Source organism: Anabas testudineus, chromosome 3, assembly GCF_900324465.2.
Source record: "Anabas testudineus chromosome 3, fAnaTes1.2, whole genome shotgun sequence".
In the NCBI taxonomy this organism is placed as follows: Eukaryota; Metazoa; Chordata; class Actinopteri; order Anabantiformes; family Anabantidae; genus Anabas; species Anabas testudineus.
In genome coordinates, this window is record NC_046612.1 from 9,163,257 (window position 1) to 9,178,108 (window position 14,852).

Consider the following 14,852-nt stretch of genomic DNA (forward strand, 5'->3'; position numbering starts at 1 on the left):
TAAAGTTTAATTTACGGCAACTAATGTCAGAGAAAGGCAAATCATATTTTGAGGAGCTTCAAGGTGGCAACAAATAGTGGAGGTTAGTTGTGTTGTCAGTTAACAGCTGGCACACTGGCTGAGCAGATTATAATATTTTCATGAGTGTTTTTTTAGTGTTAAAATAGAAGGAAAAATTTAAGAAGCATTCTTTAAAAGACTGTGATGGGAGCAAGGTGTGTACATATGTGCGACTTCCATTCTCCTTATGTAATAGACCCCCCACCAGTCCGCCCCTTTAAGTTACCCTCAAGTTCATATATGTGTGGGCTGAGTGCCCAGGATATTTCTATTGCCAAGATGATCTTGAGTCGGAGAATGAAGTGAAGCAGATGTGAGTGGGGCACTTGGGCAGCGTCCTCCCTTCTCGTAAATACAGCGGCATTGTTGTGCTGGCACTGCTCTTCCTTTGTCTTAGCACTGCTAAGTACTGGATAATGTCATTTCACACCATCTGCCCCGAGGCTTCATTAAAGATACATGAATGGGCTATCTTATGAGGAACAGGTGCTATTGTTTGTCCCTCAAGACCCAGCACTAAGGATCTGACTCAGAATACTAGAAGAGGAGCATCTGTAGTGATCAGTCAGACAGACTTGGCTGAGGCCCCCGTCTCTGCCAGCCCACGCTCCAACAGAGGTTTCCGGGGGAACTCAACTGCCTTGCAACATGTATCATCAATTCAGATGACCTGATGAAGTCTGTAGCAGGCCAGCACGCAATCTGTTTCCCTCTCAAGTTGATGCTCATATTTGATAAATAGAACCAACTTGCAGTCCTAGTGTGAGCGGGATACCATATAGATAACATATGATATAGGAGCCACTCAGCTTTATTAACGTCTTTACCTTTTTAAGTAAGAAAAATACAGAAAAACAAATGTTATCTGTGCAAACTAATTCCAGTTGTGCAGTCAGTTCTGGCTTCAGACAGCCGAGGTCAAGTCAGACAACTCAGACAGATTCATCTCTGATGTGTAAATACACTAGGTGTAAGAGACAGGGTAGACTTGAAAGAGCTCCCTTCATTTCTCCTAGCACTTACAATCGTACCCACAGACAAATACAGTATACACTGCATCATTTGTTTTAACACTTCATTTACTCACAAATTATGCACTGTGCATTTCTTTGTGCTAGATTTGTACTTTTTCTTTTAGGTTTGATTGTGATAAAATGCAGACACAACACGCAAGCAGGCAGCTCCTAAACACGGAGTGCAAATGGAGATGTACAGCGCATTACAGCACTCACTTGGGCCCCTGTCAACACCCATGTTCCTCGCTGTCTGTTATAGCCTCTACAAAGCACCCAGGAGGCCTGAAGACCCCCTGCTGGTTTTCTTTCTGAACCCCTTGCACTTTTATGCACTGATCCACACTCACGTTTGTCCACAATGTGCGTGTGATGGAATCTGGGAGCGCTGTTACAGTCGGTCACTATTAACAGGGTTGAAAGATGAAATGGGCAAAAAAGACAAACATCTACTTAATTCTCACAGTGGTTCATGGTTATTAGCTTGAAAGGACCCGTGAGATCCTGGGTCTAATATCCTGATGAACTGCTTCTTGACACCTTTTAACACACCTCACACACGGATGCTTATCTTAGATAGAATCTGCATTAATTTGCCTTGAGGAGACTTGTAAAAAGTAAAACCACTCCATCTCTTTTATGGTAATACCGAAAAACAATACGAGTGCAAGTAACCAAAAATTTCTGTTCATGGTGATGATAGTCTTTATTTTGTACAATCATTTTGATTTTAATAGGCGCCTTTCCCATTAGGAAAAGATCACAATCACCCGTAATCATTTAGAAGGGGACTTGTGTTACACTGGCATCTCATTTTAATAAAATTACTTCCACACTTTAGTAGCTGTCAGATCCGCAACTCTCGCTAACCTTCTTTTTCACATTTCCTATAGGAGGGGTTCTCTAATTTTACCCAGGGATGTTAGACTCCAGCTGTTTCTCTAAGAACTGATAGTTCACACCTCGTTCCCCCCTGCTCTCCACTGAGCTGCACACCAAACGCCTAGGAGTAGATATCACCTTTTGTGATCCATTTAAAGGGAAAGTGATCTTGGGGAAACAGGAAAGTCTGGCTTTATCCCAACTGCAGCAAACACAATAAAACTGACACTAGACAGCAGGATATGTTTAACACCCGCCACTGTGTACACAACCCGCTGGGTGTACACTGTACTGGAGCCTAACCATGAGGAAAATCACTCAGTGGAAGCTCTTCTGGACTGGCGAATCCTTAGTGTTGCCGCAGGATCTCCCCCCCCCCTAGTGAAACAATCAACGGTTCTTTAAGCACATATTACTCCTTTACTACAGGTCACTTATCAGCTGATTGGCTGCCATAAAGCTGAACAGTTACATCACATAGCAGACGCACACATTGATCGGACAGAGATGTGATGGTGTTTGGATTTGTCTGTAGCCGATGGTAATCAGACAAATAGATCAATAGATTTGAACCAGACTTTGATGCTCCAGACTTCTGCTTTTGAATGAAGGTCTTCATATTACCACCCACTAGACTGAGGCACATTATTCCTGCCTGTCTGCTCTGGCGGTGAATATACTGGAATGGGGAGGGCAAATACACTGGAGAGGTTCAGGTCACCAACAAAGGGCCCTTGTCCTGGTCAAGTCTCTGACCTTTTCGCCTTACTTGCTTCATACATCTGAAATCCTTTATAACACATTTTGCTACAAAAATTAAAGACAGACATCTAGTATTGTACAAGCAATACCCTGAATAAAGACCCATAATATTTTCTGTGAATTGCAGGGTACAGCACTGACTCTAACAGCAGGCGCTGTGTGCTCAGGTTTAAGTGTGACGCTCACAGCCATGCCTGTGTGTGTGTGTGTGTGTCTGTGTTAAACTGTAGCAAATCCAGACACTTGAGTGAGATCAGGCCATCCAGAGGGAATAACCAATAGATGACTTCTTGTTCCACTAATTCCTTACACAGTAAAACAAGCCTTCTTGGAAAACAGCCATTCCAATATGTCTATATTAAGACGGAAGCTTGAAACCAGGGTAGTCCAACCCTCTGACCCGCCTAACACACCCCACCCCATATCCTTCCACTCCAGCCCTCCTCCATCTCATTGCTCCTCCTGACTTCTGTGGAATACTAGATAAAACTGCAGGCTACTGTTTTCTTCAATACACTGCCTGGCATTTATAAGATTTCTGAGCACTGCTTTAGTTTATTGCAGTTTCAGTATTAAATGTTGTAGGATTTAAAAAAAGCTTAAAAGTATAATAATAAAATAAAATAGTAAAACATACATACATACATGCATACAGTGTAAAATACTAAAACGCAACATTTATATATAAAATGTTATTAGTACATATATTTTTTAAAAACAATTTAAAAAATCTTTTCAGTTAAATTTGTCTGAAAATTTTAATCTGGACAGAAAAGAAATATTAAGCTCATGCCTCAAAGCTTTTCGTTAATTAAAGCTTTTTAATTGGTGTATGTTTAACTGACCGAAGAGAGTTTTCATGCTATCTACTGTCTATTAAATTAAATTACATTAAATATTGTGTGATTCTGAACACATTAAAAGGACACATTATGATATAAGTAGTAGGAAAAGGCTTTCCTACATACTGACACAGTGTGTGTACACACAGCAACACAATCCCACAGTTCCTTTAAAGTACTGAATATTTTAAACACAAATTTCATTATATTTCCAATTGATATTAGCTCTAAAACAGGGACATACATGGATGTAATAATGATTTTTTTTTTTCAAAAATTTGGCCATAAAATGAAGGTTCACAGTAAACCGGTGAAATCCACAGGGAACCCTCAAACAGCATGTGTAATGACAGGAAAGGAGAGACCAGACATAAACAAACCCACAAGTGGATTTAAGGCCCTCATCATTATCCTGTGTATTCCACACACACACGTACATATATATATATAAATGTGTGTGTGTATACCTCGGAAGTGAAATGCCTATGACCCTCATTCGACAGGGGCGAGTGAGGTTCTAAAGTAAATTGGACACAGTGTAAAGGGGGGAAATACAGGAATTTAAGTCTGTGAAGCTTAAGATAAAATGTGGCTGGAAAGGTTTGAAATATAACATCATGTTGAAGCAAGCAGAGAGACTGTCCAACTGTTAGCTGTACATTACATTTTAGAAGATATTTTTAAAAACTGACCTTTGAGACACTTAGTTTCCATTTCCATGTCTTATTTAACTGAACATGTTTTTAAAATTCAAGGGAAAACATTTAGTAGTTATAAAGTAAATATTCTGTCTGACAGCAAAACAGTAGACCACTCCAAGTGATGCTATTTGTATGATGGAATTGTCCACATTACATCTGGGTTTCCCCCTCTGTCCTGTCCTCCAATCACAGACTAAGGTTCTGTCTTCATTATTAGTTCCCAGCTGTTGGGCAGCAGAAGACAACAGAGCCCACTCTGTTGATCAGCAGAGAGCAACTGAGCAACTTTATTAGAGACACACGTGTGTTAAGACTTGCAGATGTGCTCAAATAGCATCACCTGATGATGATCAAGAAAAATCTGTGTAAGACATCAAACGAGAGATTTTATGACATGTCTGAAAAATCCTCTTAAAGTTGTAATATTTTCAAAATTTAGAAATTTAATTAAGGAGATTTACATCCCTCAGTTTCTGTGCTTAGAACAAAATTGGTCGATCATTGTGTTCTGTTCAGGAATGCCTCGAATCTCCTCTGCCTCCAAAACAAAAAGCTCCTAGTTTGCTTTGGCCATGGGCTGAATGCTTTGCTTTGCCACCCCAGCCCAAAGAAAACACGCACCCTTTTCTCCCTGCCGGCTGCCTGTATACAGTAGAGCCTATTAATGCAGCTCCTTCTCCCTGTGAGTGTGCCCACTGCTGGGGATGGTGGCCACGCAAAGCATAACATGAAGACAAAACAGTTTGCACAACATTAGCAGAGAAAACACAGTCTATGCAGAGCGGAAGAAGAAACAAACTCAACATCACACCAGAGGACATGTTCTCTCTGGTTATGGTAGGGTTTTGGTACAATAGACGTTGTGTGTATGCCCCTGCATTGCCGCTTGTGTGGACTAATCGAAGGCTGGCAGTTTGTGTCATAAATTAATCCATCCCAGGTCTGCTCTACAAACCCCTCAGGTGACTAATTTCAAGTAGACCCTCAGGTGTGATTTCGCACATCACAGTCGTTCATGTGTCACCTCTCATATGGAGCCTCTTAATTGTTGCTGCCTACGCCGCTGAGGTGTCTGAATATAAAGGCCAGTTGCACAAAGAAACGACTTCATGGTGTCATTTACAGCAATAATTGAGCTCTGTTTGTCTACATTCCTGGCTAGTTGGAAAAGAAACATGGGTTTCATCTGACTGCGTCTGTTTTCACACAATCTGCAAATCATTTTACTTTATAAATATACAGTTCAGTTACCCTGCCGAGGTGTGTTACCTTTCAGGTTCACACCTTTCTTCTGTCTTCCAGAAGAAAGTAAGGAGCAAAACCCACAGACACTGAAAGGTTCAAGCTTCTACTCTTTATATCTAAGTGATAAAAAAGCAAAAGCATTAATTTGTTTTACCAGACAAAAGATATTACATCCTAAATCACTGCCACTGCTGAGATTCTAGCTCTCTCACCTTTTTTGTGCATCATAAAGTTTTAACTGGGCAGTGATGGCTTTATTGTTTATATTGCACATGACTTTGTTTAATGTCAGCATTTCTTCTGCTTTGTGACAAGAAGTCACATTTCATAACTAATTGAATTGATCCCTCCCTCCCCCCGATAGAGTCCACTAAATGAAATTATTTGTATCCAAGTGTCAATATATTAAATCACAGGGGCTAATGAGTCGGGTCACTGCTTTCTTTTATCTTCAGTCTTGCATGTGCACATCTTCATCAGCTAACAGTCTCCCTTAAATGGAGGATGAACATGTTGGACTGAGCCTCCCTGGGCGAAAGCCAAGCCCGTCTGACTAGGCTGTTGATGCCCCACCATAATCCTAGTAGCAGGCTACACAGAAGTCTTCAACACAAGGGGAGGAACTGGCAGCACAGGCGTGCGTGTGCATACAGCCGCACACACTTAAATGCACACACATTATCATTTCCCTACTCTATTATTCTCTTATTATCATGCTAACGGTTCCAATCTAGCTGTGCTAATTGGGGGACTTACACATTCTCTTTAACAATGTCTGTTTTTGTTCTTTTTGTTCTTCTTCTTTTTTTTTTTTTTTTGCCACTGCATTAATAAGTGTCTCACACTGAGAAAATCATTTGTGCCGGGGAGACAACAAAGCATCTGAGAATACACAAATTAGCGCTATTATCTTTGTGCAATTACCATACAGCCCTGTGTTTATTTAAACTCATCTGATTGATTTAAAATATTTACCATAATGCTGTAGTTTTGGAGTCTTTGCTTCTCTAAATTGGTAACCAAACAGAATCAGTGCATTAAATTACTGCATTGAATTGGGTGGCATGCATATTCCTTTTTCTAATAATAAAGAAACCAGTGCTATTAAAAGACCAAAGATCATACAGACCACACTAATTTGACAGAATCTTTTTTTGTTCATGCTGGGACATTCAGTTAGATAACGAATGTAAAATGTTTCAGCTGTAATAAAACGGCTTTAATGTAAAAATGGTTTCAGTCCTCGCTGCACAGCACAATGGTACAGTAGAGGCATCAGGCTGCGTGGGACTGGATAGAGGATGGAGGAATCAGTTAATACAGGCCAATTATTAGGGGGAAACTGCTTCTCAGTGGCAAAGACCTTACACTTGCTTGATAATTCATATTGCAACAGGAGCATGACCCCGAGCGTACAGCTGAATCACACTGTAATGGCATCACAACATAGAATGTGAAAGTCCTTGAGTGGTGAAGCCAAAGCAGAAGGTGGATTTTATTGAAGGTCTGCGGAACGACTTCACGATAGCTGGAGGTCAAGCTACATGTGAGGCATGACATCTAAATTGACCACTCTCGACCACATCTCCACAGCATATTAGGTGGAGAGAAAACTAAAATCCACTCTCACACAGACGGGATCTCTGCCAAAACTGCTCCTACGATGTATAGAACTAGATAGATTGCTTTATTGTTGATGGAGCAATTAAAAGTTTGAAAGTTAAAATGTACTATCACAGTTTATAAATTGATTTGAAATATTTGAAGCAAACTAAAGCATCAGCAATCAATGCCATCATTTACTGTGAGTATGTAACACAAAAGCCCAAGTGTTTTACTGGGTAGACTCTACAGCCACAGAATACAGAAGACACTTTTACAGAGCTTCCTCTGTGAATTCTCTGGTTTCTTTGTAACAGAGGCAAATGGGAAATCTTTGTGCAACTGACTAAAACTCAGTGCTATCCTGTTTTTACTTTATTTCTTCTAAATATACACCAATTGAAAGTAAACAGTCACATGTAATATAATTTTGTCTGTATTCACATTCATATTGCAGAGAGTAGTACACTGTGTGCCATACATGCACTGAAGTACAGAGGGAGATCTGTTAGTGATGACCACCGACCTGCTTTAAACTGTGAGCACCTAAATGCTGGTGTGTTTAAATTCATCTTTAATCTTGGGACCTTTAGCATCTAACCATTGAATGAATATGTCCCCCCACTGTCATTAAAGGCATGTGAAAGCCAATTTAACTTTGAAGTGTGCAGTAGACAACAATATACTGGCCTTTTCTCTTTGAATTTCTTTTTCTTTTTTATTGGAAGAGACACATATTCTGTATGTGTGTATGTGTGTCTTTGTAGACACAAGGTTAAAGGTAGGATGTAGAGGCACAGATAATGTATGTGTACATAAAGTGAGGTTGGTATTTGAAGCCGGGCCACATATAGGAAGAGAATGGCAGGTCACAGTAAGATAAATAGAACCCGACCTGCTTGATGAACACATCATTTGAGGTTTCAAAAACAAGTGTGAGAAAACTCTTGTTGACAATGGCCTCCATAGAAATGTATCATCTTTCAGATCTTGGATTTCACTGTGTACTCAGGGCTGCCACATCAATGCCACAGCCAATGACAAATGACAATGTCATGATATTGTGATATTTTAATTGATAAAATATTTTAATTAAATGTTCTGGATTAAAAGTGTCCCTCTGTTTCATCTGGGTAGCTCTGCTTTCTCCAGCCTGTTTGTGAAGATAAAGTTCACCCTGACCTTTCAGCCAGCATTTATTCTCTTGATGTGTGTATCAGTGCTTTGGGTCACTGTGTGTCTATGTACTGTACACGATCGCCTTTGTGCAAGAATATCTGCGTGCCTGTGTGCAAGAGTAAGACTGTGATTTTTTTTTTCCTTGAGGAATGCATGAACTGGAGTCATTACCATGTGAGGTGTGATGATGGTGCTTGCGTGACTGTGGACACTACTGTTGCTTAAATTTCATAGACCTCTACGTCTCATGGGTGTAGTTTATTTTAGTTTATATCCAAGAAGGACTTGCTGTTACTACCATCGCTGCTCACATGCTCCTTGCATGTGTACTGCATGTACAGTATAGAAAATCAGTGTGAAAGAACAGTCAACATCAACATCAACAGTCTGACACGATGTGGTTTAGTTGCTCATCGGCTGTGACTGTTGATTCATTTGGTGCAGGAGAGAATGGGTCAGATGTTGTGCCAAGACAAAAAAGGAAAGAAGTGTGATTTTCTTCTTTCTTTTTGTAATCTCAGTGTCTACAGAATCAAAGAGATAAGAACTTAAGGGACAAACCAGTTCTCCGCTAATATAGATGTCTAATTATTACATGTCAAATTTTCAACTAAATCAACCTGAGTTAATCTCATCCTGGCATTGAATTATGGCCAAGACGATTTCAATGTCGAGGACCGACTGAAGGAATACAAACAAGCTGAGGGGAAAACACAAAGAGCCTTGAGCCTTAACTTTTGATAAGCCCCAAACACTGCAATCAAAACATCTGCTATCTTAAAACAAGTGACATTGTAATCCCGAAGGACAAAAACTAAATCTCTCTCCCTCTCTTGTAGGAGTGATGAGAAAGGATAAAAAGAGAGATGGCTATTCAAAAGGAAAACTTGATTAAACTGAACACTGCCATGCTTTAAACCTCTCCAATTCCTTTCAATCCACATGCAAAACCCTGTTGAAAGCCACATGCAGTGTGCCAACAGCAGTCTCCAGTTGCAGTCTCCTTGGTTTTATTGTTTGGACAGTTAACAGTGTCCACCGATGGGATGACTTACATCATCAATACAAGACCTTAGCAAGAGGCTTTTTTCTGCGTTGTCTCCCTGAAGCCAAAACAGAAGGACTTTGATGACCAGTAGGGTCTCCAATAAAGTTTAGTGCTCTGCATGCTAATAACAGAGTAACTCAATCCCCCAACAGTGCTTACTACTTAGCAAAAAGTCTTTGACATACAGGCTGGAAGCTTGTTTACAGAACTAATTAAGTCGAAGCTGTTATATATTAAAATGGCCAGAGCGTTTTTAAGAGGCAGCAGTAATGAAAACAGGGGCAAAAATGCTTTACTAACTTCTCTTTGCTACTCCAACTCTAAAGCAGCAGCCGTCACCAAACTGGATATTTGGATAAATTATGTTAGGGAGACAGAAAAAATTTCGCTCTAAATAAGCTCAACTCGAAGCATTAAGAATGACCTGTGTTTGGTCCTGGGTGCTGTTCTGTCTGCGAAGTGCAGCCAGAAGATGGCTGATGTGCAGTGGAACAGATGGTGTGAACATGGGACTCTTTTGTTTACTCGTGGATGTGGCTTCTTTTTTTATCAGGGAGGATCTGTGCCACATTTGGTCAAGGGAGAAGCCGGTGAACTCGGCTCTGCAAGAAAGGATTCCACTTGTATCTCTGTTCAAGTGTTTGAAATGGATATTTAGAAGTAAGTTCACATACACACTCGACCCCCCCAATGCTCTCTCAAAACTATGCATCAAGGGGAATTTTCAGGTATCATTTGCCTTTAACTTTGTGATGAAAGCAAGGGCCTCTAAAAGTGAGATGCATTAGGGCTGTGCCCTTATGCTCAATGAGCATAAGTAAAGGGCCCTCCATGATATTAGTAATACTAGCCCCTCAGTCTGTGTAAGGTACTTCATTTTAGAGTGTTTTCTAGACAGCATGTCTTGCTCCACGCTTCTCTTGAGTGGAGTGTAATGTGGAATCATTTTTCCAATAGACTGTCCAGGCTAGTGGCTTCTCAAGAACATGTTGACAGTGTGATCTTTCTCTTGCAAAGAGCCCTTAAAGGAGGCATTCTGATGTCCTAGCAGTAAAGAAAAGTGCCGTTTGAGACCAGAAGTTTGCTTTTCCCTATCTGTATCTGAAGAACAAACTGGATGCCTACAGATAAAAACTGAAGAAAAACAAAAAGTGTCTCCTGTGCGTAATGCAAAAAGGTACTGTCTGAACATAATGAAAGGCAAGGGTGGAGAGTTGTCTGTTAAAAGAACAAGCGGAGGAGGAGGAGGTGAATGGAGAAGCATGTGCCTGACACCAAGCACACCCAACAAGATAACATTAGCTTCACACAGGCAGCCAGGCTCATAGCCTTGACCACTGGCGCTTACCAACAGCACAGTTACCCCTGTACTGCCTGACTATGTCCAGAAACATGCTACCTGGGTGGTCATACACACACACTAATGAGAATGACGGAGTCTGGCATGATGCTCAAACCACAAACACAAAACTAAAGCAATAAGGAACAAGGAGAAAAAGAAATCCACACACAGCACAGTGATAATGTCAGTGGTAGGAGCTCTGTGAAACCATGCCATGTTGCTCATCTGGGACCGACTCGTTTCTGAGGCATTTACCAGCCCCTTTCATGTCCCCCACCTCTAAGCTCTTCTCCATCAATATGACTCATTAGCTGTTGTTACTTTTCCCCCTTTTTTGTTCATTAAGATGTGCTAATTATTCCCCTCCATATTTTAAAACCCTCACCATTACCAACAGGCAATTAACATTTGATGAGAGTGACGAATGTTAGTGTGACACAGGAATTAAAGATAAAGAGACAAGAAATATTAAAAAAGGAATAGATAAGAAGACTAACAGAGTTTAGCAGTGGTATTTACTTTAATGTTTAATTTTATTGATCTGTGCCATTACATCCAGACATTTGGCTTATGGCGAGGGCCCTGCTGCACTAATTACACCGAAGAGGGAGAAATGTTGTAGTAATCACTGTGCAGAAAGTGAGAGGTGTAAGCTCTCACTTTCTCTGAGAGTGTTAGAGGGCCAAGAGAAACACACTCACTGACCTGGATCTGCTGCTGGAGGAGGTTGATTTTGTGCTGCTGCTGCAGAAGCTGCTGCTGTTGTCTTGCAATCTGGTCGGGGACAAAAAAAAGAAGGTAAATTAAATCAGTCCTGGTTAAAGTGACATAAAGAAGAGCAGGGACATCAATAGGCATATATTCAAATTAAAATCCAGTTGTAGTGTATAAGAGGAATTATCTACTGAGAGAAAATAGGACATTAGTGCAAACAAAATGTTGCCAAATATATAAAAAAAAATAACCCTAACCCTAACATGAAATAAACGGGGCTGAGCTGCTCAGTTAAAATTAGTAGTATTCGGAGAATAAATGAATTATAGAACAGACAAACGCGGTTATGATGGAGATAACTGCTGCAGGCAGTGTACGGGTGACAGAGGTCCCTGCTGCCCCTGAGTGACGAGCAGCCACACCGCAATCCTTCTCATCCCAGCAGTCCCTCTTTCTACATGCCTACTTCATTGAGCATGACAACCTAGTTTTAAGTGTCATTTAATTTTCATTTTTAAATATAATTACAAAGTGTTCACTGTAAGATATCGGTCGTCTGCAAATGTGTCAAGATTAATTTGTGCTGGCTTCCTCACAAGTGTCAACAGTTAATTACTGTGTTGTATCTTGATGGCTTGATGACATTCTATCTCTCAGCAGGCTCTCTGCTCTGCCCCCTCCCCTCCCCTCTCCATTTTATTAATATTCTTCCATTTTAAAATAAGATCAAATAATAAAATATCTTATATCAGTGTTCATTTATGCTGCAGTGTCTACAAAGCCCACAGAGTTGAGTGTAGTTTGCAAATGAGCATCATTGATTGAAAAAGAAATCAATACTGTTAATGTATTATTAGTGTACTATGACCAAATGCATCACTCCAAGGTATATGGTCTATCTCTTCATTTACCACAGGCCTGAGAGTGTGCAGAGAAAACTCTGAGTGAACTCCTTGCTGATAATTGACTCATAGCCATTAGGGTGGCTGGTGATAATAAAAGTGTCGCCCGTGTGGATAGTTTGTGTCCTTATTTCTTCTCAGACATTAACACACTTCATGGCCTCTGCTAATTTGCTGATTTGTACAATATGGCTCATTGGCCTGATTTGTGCTGCAAATCTAATGCCAGGCTTGTTCTAATAGGAGTCGATTTATAAGATATAGAGTACTTCAATGTTTAATATAACGTTTAATTCACACGTTCCCCTGCATTTGTTAGTACAAGTCATAATAACATTTTTCCTACCACACAGCATAAATGTGGGCGAGAGAGCATGACTGAAATATCTGCGGCAATATAGAATATAACATCTCTTAAATCTAATATTATTCCAAATTCCTACTGAGTAAAATTTTATTGGCATATTTCAGGCATGAAATTTAATATGAAATAGAAAGTTACGTGACAATTTGTCACAGATGTGTTTAATGGAATTTATTATGGGGACAAAGGGGCGAATGGCATAAAAAGGATTAAAAATGGAAGGGAAATCAATGTTTGAAATAAAAAGGAAGGGAGGGAAACAGTGAGCAGGTACCTGCTCCTGCTGCTGACGAGCTAACTCCATTTGCTGCCTCTGTTTCTCCATTTGTGAAGCCGCGAGCTTCTTCTGTTCGTCGTGGGCAGCCAGAAGCTGCTCTCGCAGGCTGATCAGCTGGGTGATCATTGTAGAGAGCTGGTGTTCCTTTTCTGCCAGGCTCTCTGGAGTACCTAGTGAGGGGGGGACAGAGAGAGAAAGATTGATGTCAGGAGTGGAAAGGATAAACATTAAGTGGAGAGCCTGAGTCATAAGTTTTACATGCCTGAAAAGAAAACAGTACACAAAAGGTTTCATAGTGGCCTGACTAAGTAACCAGGGTGTAGACTTTTGTAAGAAAGCCTGCAGAAGGCCTCGATCATTGTATACTGCAAAATATAGGAAAGGGACCATGGTGCACACACCCATAATCGTATTGTGCTATTGTATTGTACACAATATATAGCACAAAGAAAACCACACAGGCAGCAACCAACTGCAGTGAATTCACTAGAAAGTGTTAAGGTCACACACAGTCTGGAGTTGTCTATTTTACTCGAGCTGGTATTCACAGCTTTTAGACGAAGAAAGAGAAAGCATTGTTTCCAGCACATAGACAAAGAACTGCGGGGAGCTGTCAAACTGAGGTGGCAGCTTATGTCAAGACTACAAGGGGTGAACATAGGTGTTGCAAGTCAGTTTTGCACTGGCCTTCAAACTACACAAGTTTTTATTGTATGGTCATTCCAGCAATATATTAGAACAACAACCCCTCGCACATTTAATTTAAAAGGATTTTGCAAACTTGCCAATACTTGAACGAAAAACCCAGTAAAAAGATGTTCCAAATTATAATGGCAATCATAATAATTCATAATTAAAGACAGATTTGTATCATAACCATACAACACCCTCTTTATATCATCGGTGTAGTTGTTCCAGGCATACTTGAAAATTAAAAGCTACAACAGACCAAAAGGCTTATTCACTGTATAGTCTCATGTCTGCACTGTGTGTGATAGAGCGGGCTGCTCCACTGCACTGCTCTCTCCCTTCGCCTAATCAATGCTAAGTGATCCTACCATTGACTTACACAGCCAACATAATTGCCATTGAAAGGCTAGACAGTAACTCACTCTCCTCCCACTGCACTCCTGTATGACAGGCTGATCTGAGGGAACATACAAAAAAAAAAAGGGAGAGATGGGGAAGAAGAGACAGAGAGACAGCCCGCGAAAGAGAGGTAGATGGATAAAAGCATAGAGATCTAGATAAGAGTACAGTTAAATCTGGCCTGGGGCCAACAGGAGCTGAATTCTTTCCTGGGTGTCTTCCTCTTGTCTCTAGCCACATCTGTCTTGAGTTTCTCCGAGAGCTCCCAGGGGCCCTCTCCACTCAAACTATTTTAATTTGACTAAACACCTGATTTATTTTATCTCTCCGATGAGGAAAGCCGTTTGTCTTAATAGGGCCTGTCAACCTCCAGATCCCATTCAGAGCAATTTACTGGCAGGCTTGTCTGAACCTCAGTTCGCCTCGCTATGCCTCCGCTGCCTGCTGCAATGGAAGAGAGCTGCAATTCTCCATTTATCCTGCTAACGAAAAAAAGCACCTAAAAGCAGCTATTCATTGGGCCTGTGTGCAGTTTCCAAGGCCTGAATTGACTTCTTATTCATCCAAATACACTTGGTGAATGGTGTATCTGTAAAATTGATACAATCAGCACCAATTTTATTAACCTTTGCCTGTGTCCATGAATGAGTCGCCTTTTACAGGTCACCAACAAGATGCATCAGTCGTTGTCACAATAAATCACAGCTATCAATACTGTGGTGGGAAGGAGAAAAGGAGAAAGAAAGAAAAGGGGATAAGAAATCATCATTGCCCAGGTGAAGATGAGGGCCATCAGACCCTGAGGCCGGCATAGATGACCTTGAACTGGG

General features: G+C 40.7%; 1 protein-coding gene across 4 annotated transcripts in view; it reads right to left on the bottom strand.

Annotated features, from left to right (window-relative positions):
• The window catches only part of sox6 (SRY-box transcription factor 6), a 129,597-nt gene that overhangs the window by 40,263 nt on the left and 74,482 nt on the right, over nucleotides 1–14,852 (bottom strand). For all 4 annotated transcript variants that reach the window (XM_026378349.1, XM_026378350.1, XM_026378351.1 and 1 more), the window contains 2 exons: nucleotides 12,931–13,103; nucleotides 11,382–11,450 (listed from right to left, as the gene is read on the bottom strand). In XM_026378349.1, the coding sequence (XP_026234134.1) occupies nucleotides 11,382–11,450; nucleotides 12,931–13,103 (242 nt within the window). The remainder of the gene's footprint in view (nucleotides 1–11,381; nucleotides 11,451–12,930; nucleotides 13,104–14,852) is intronic.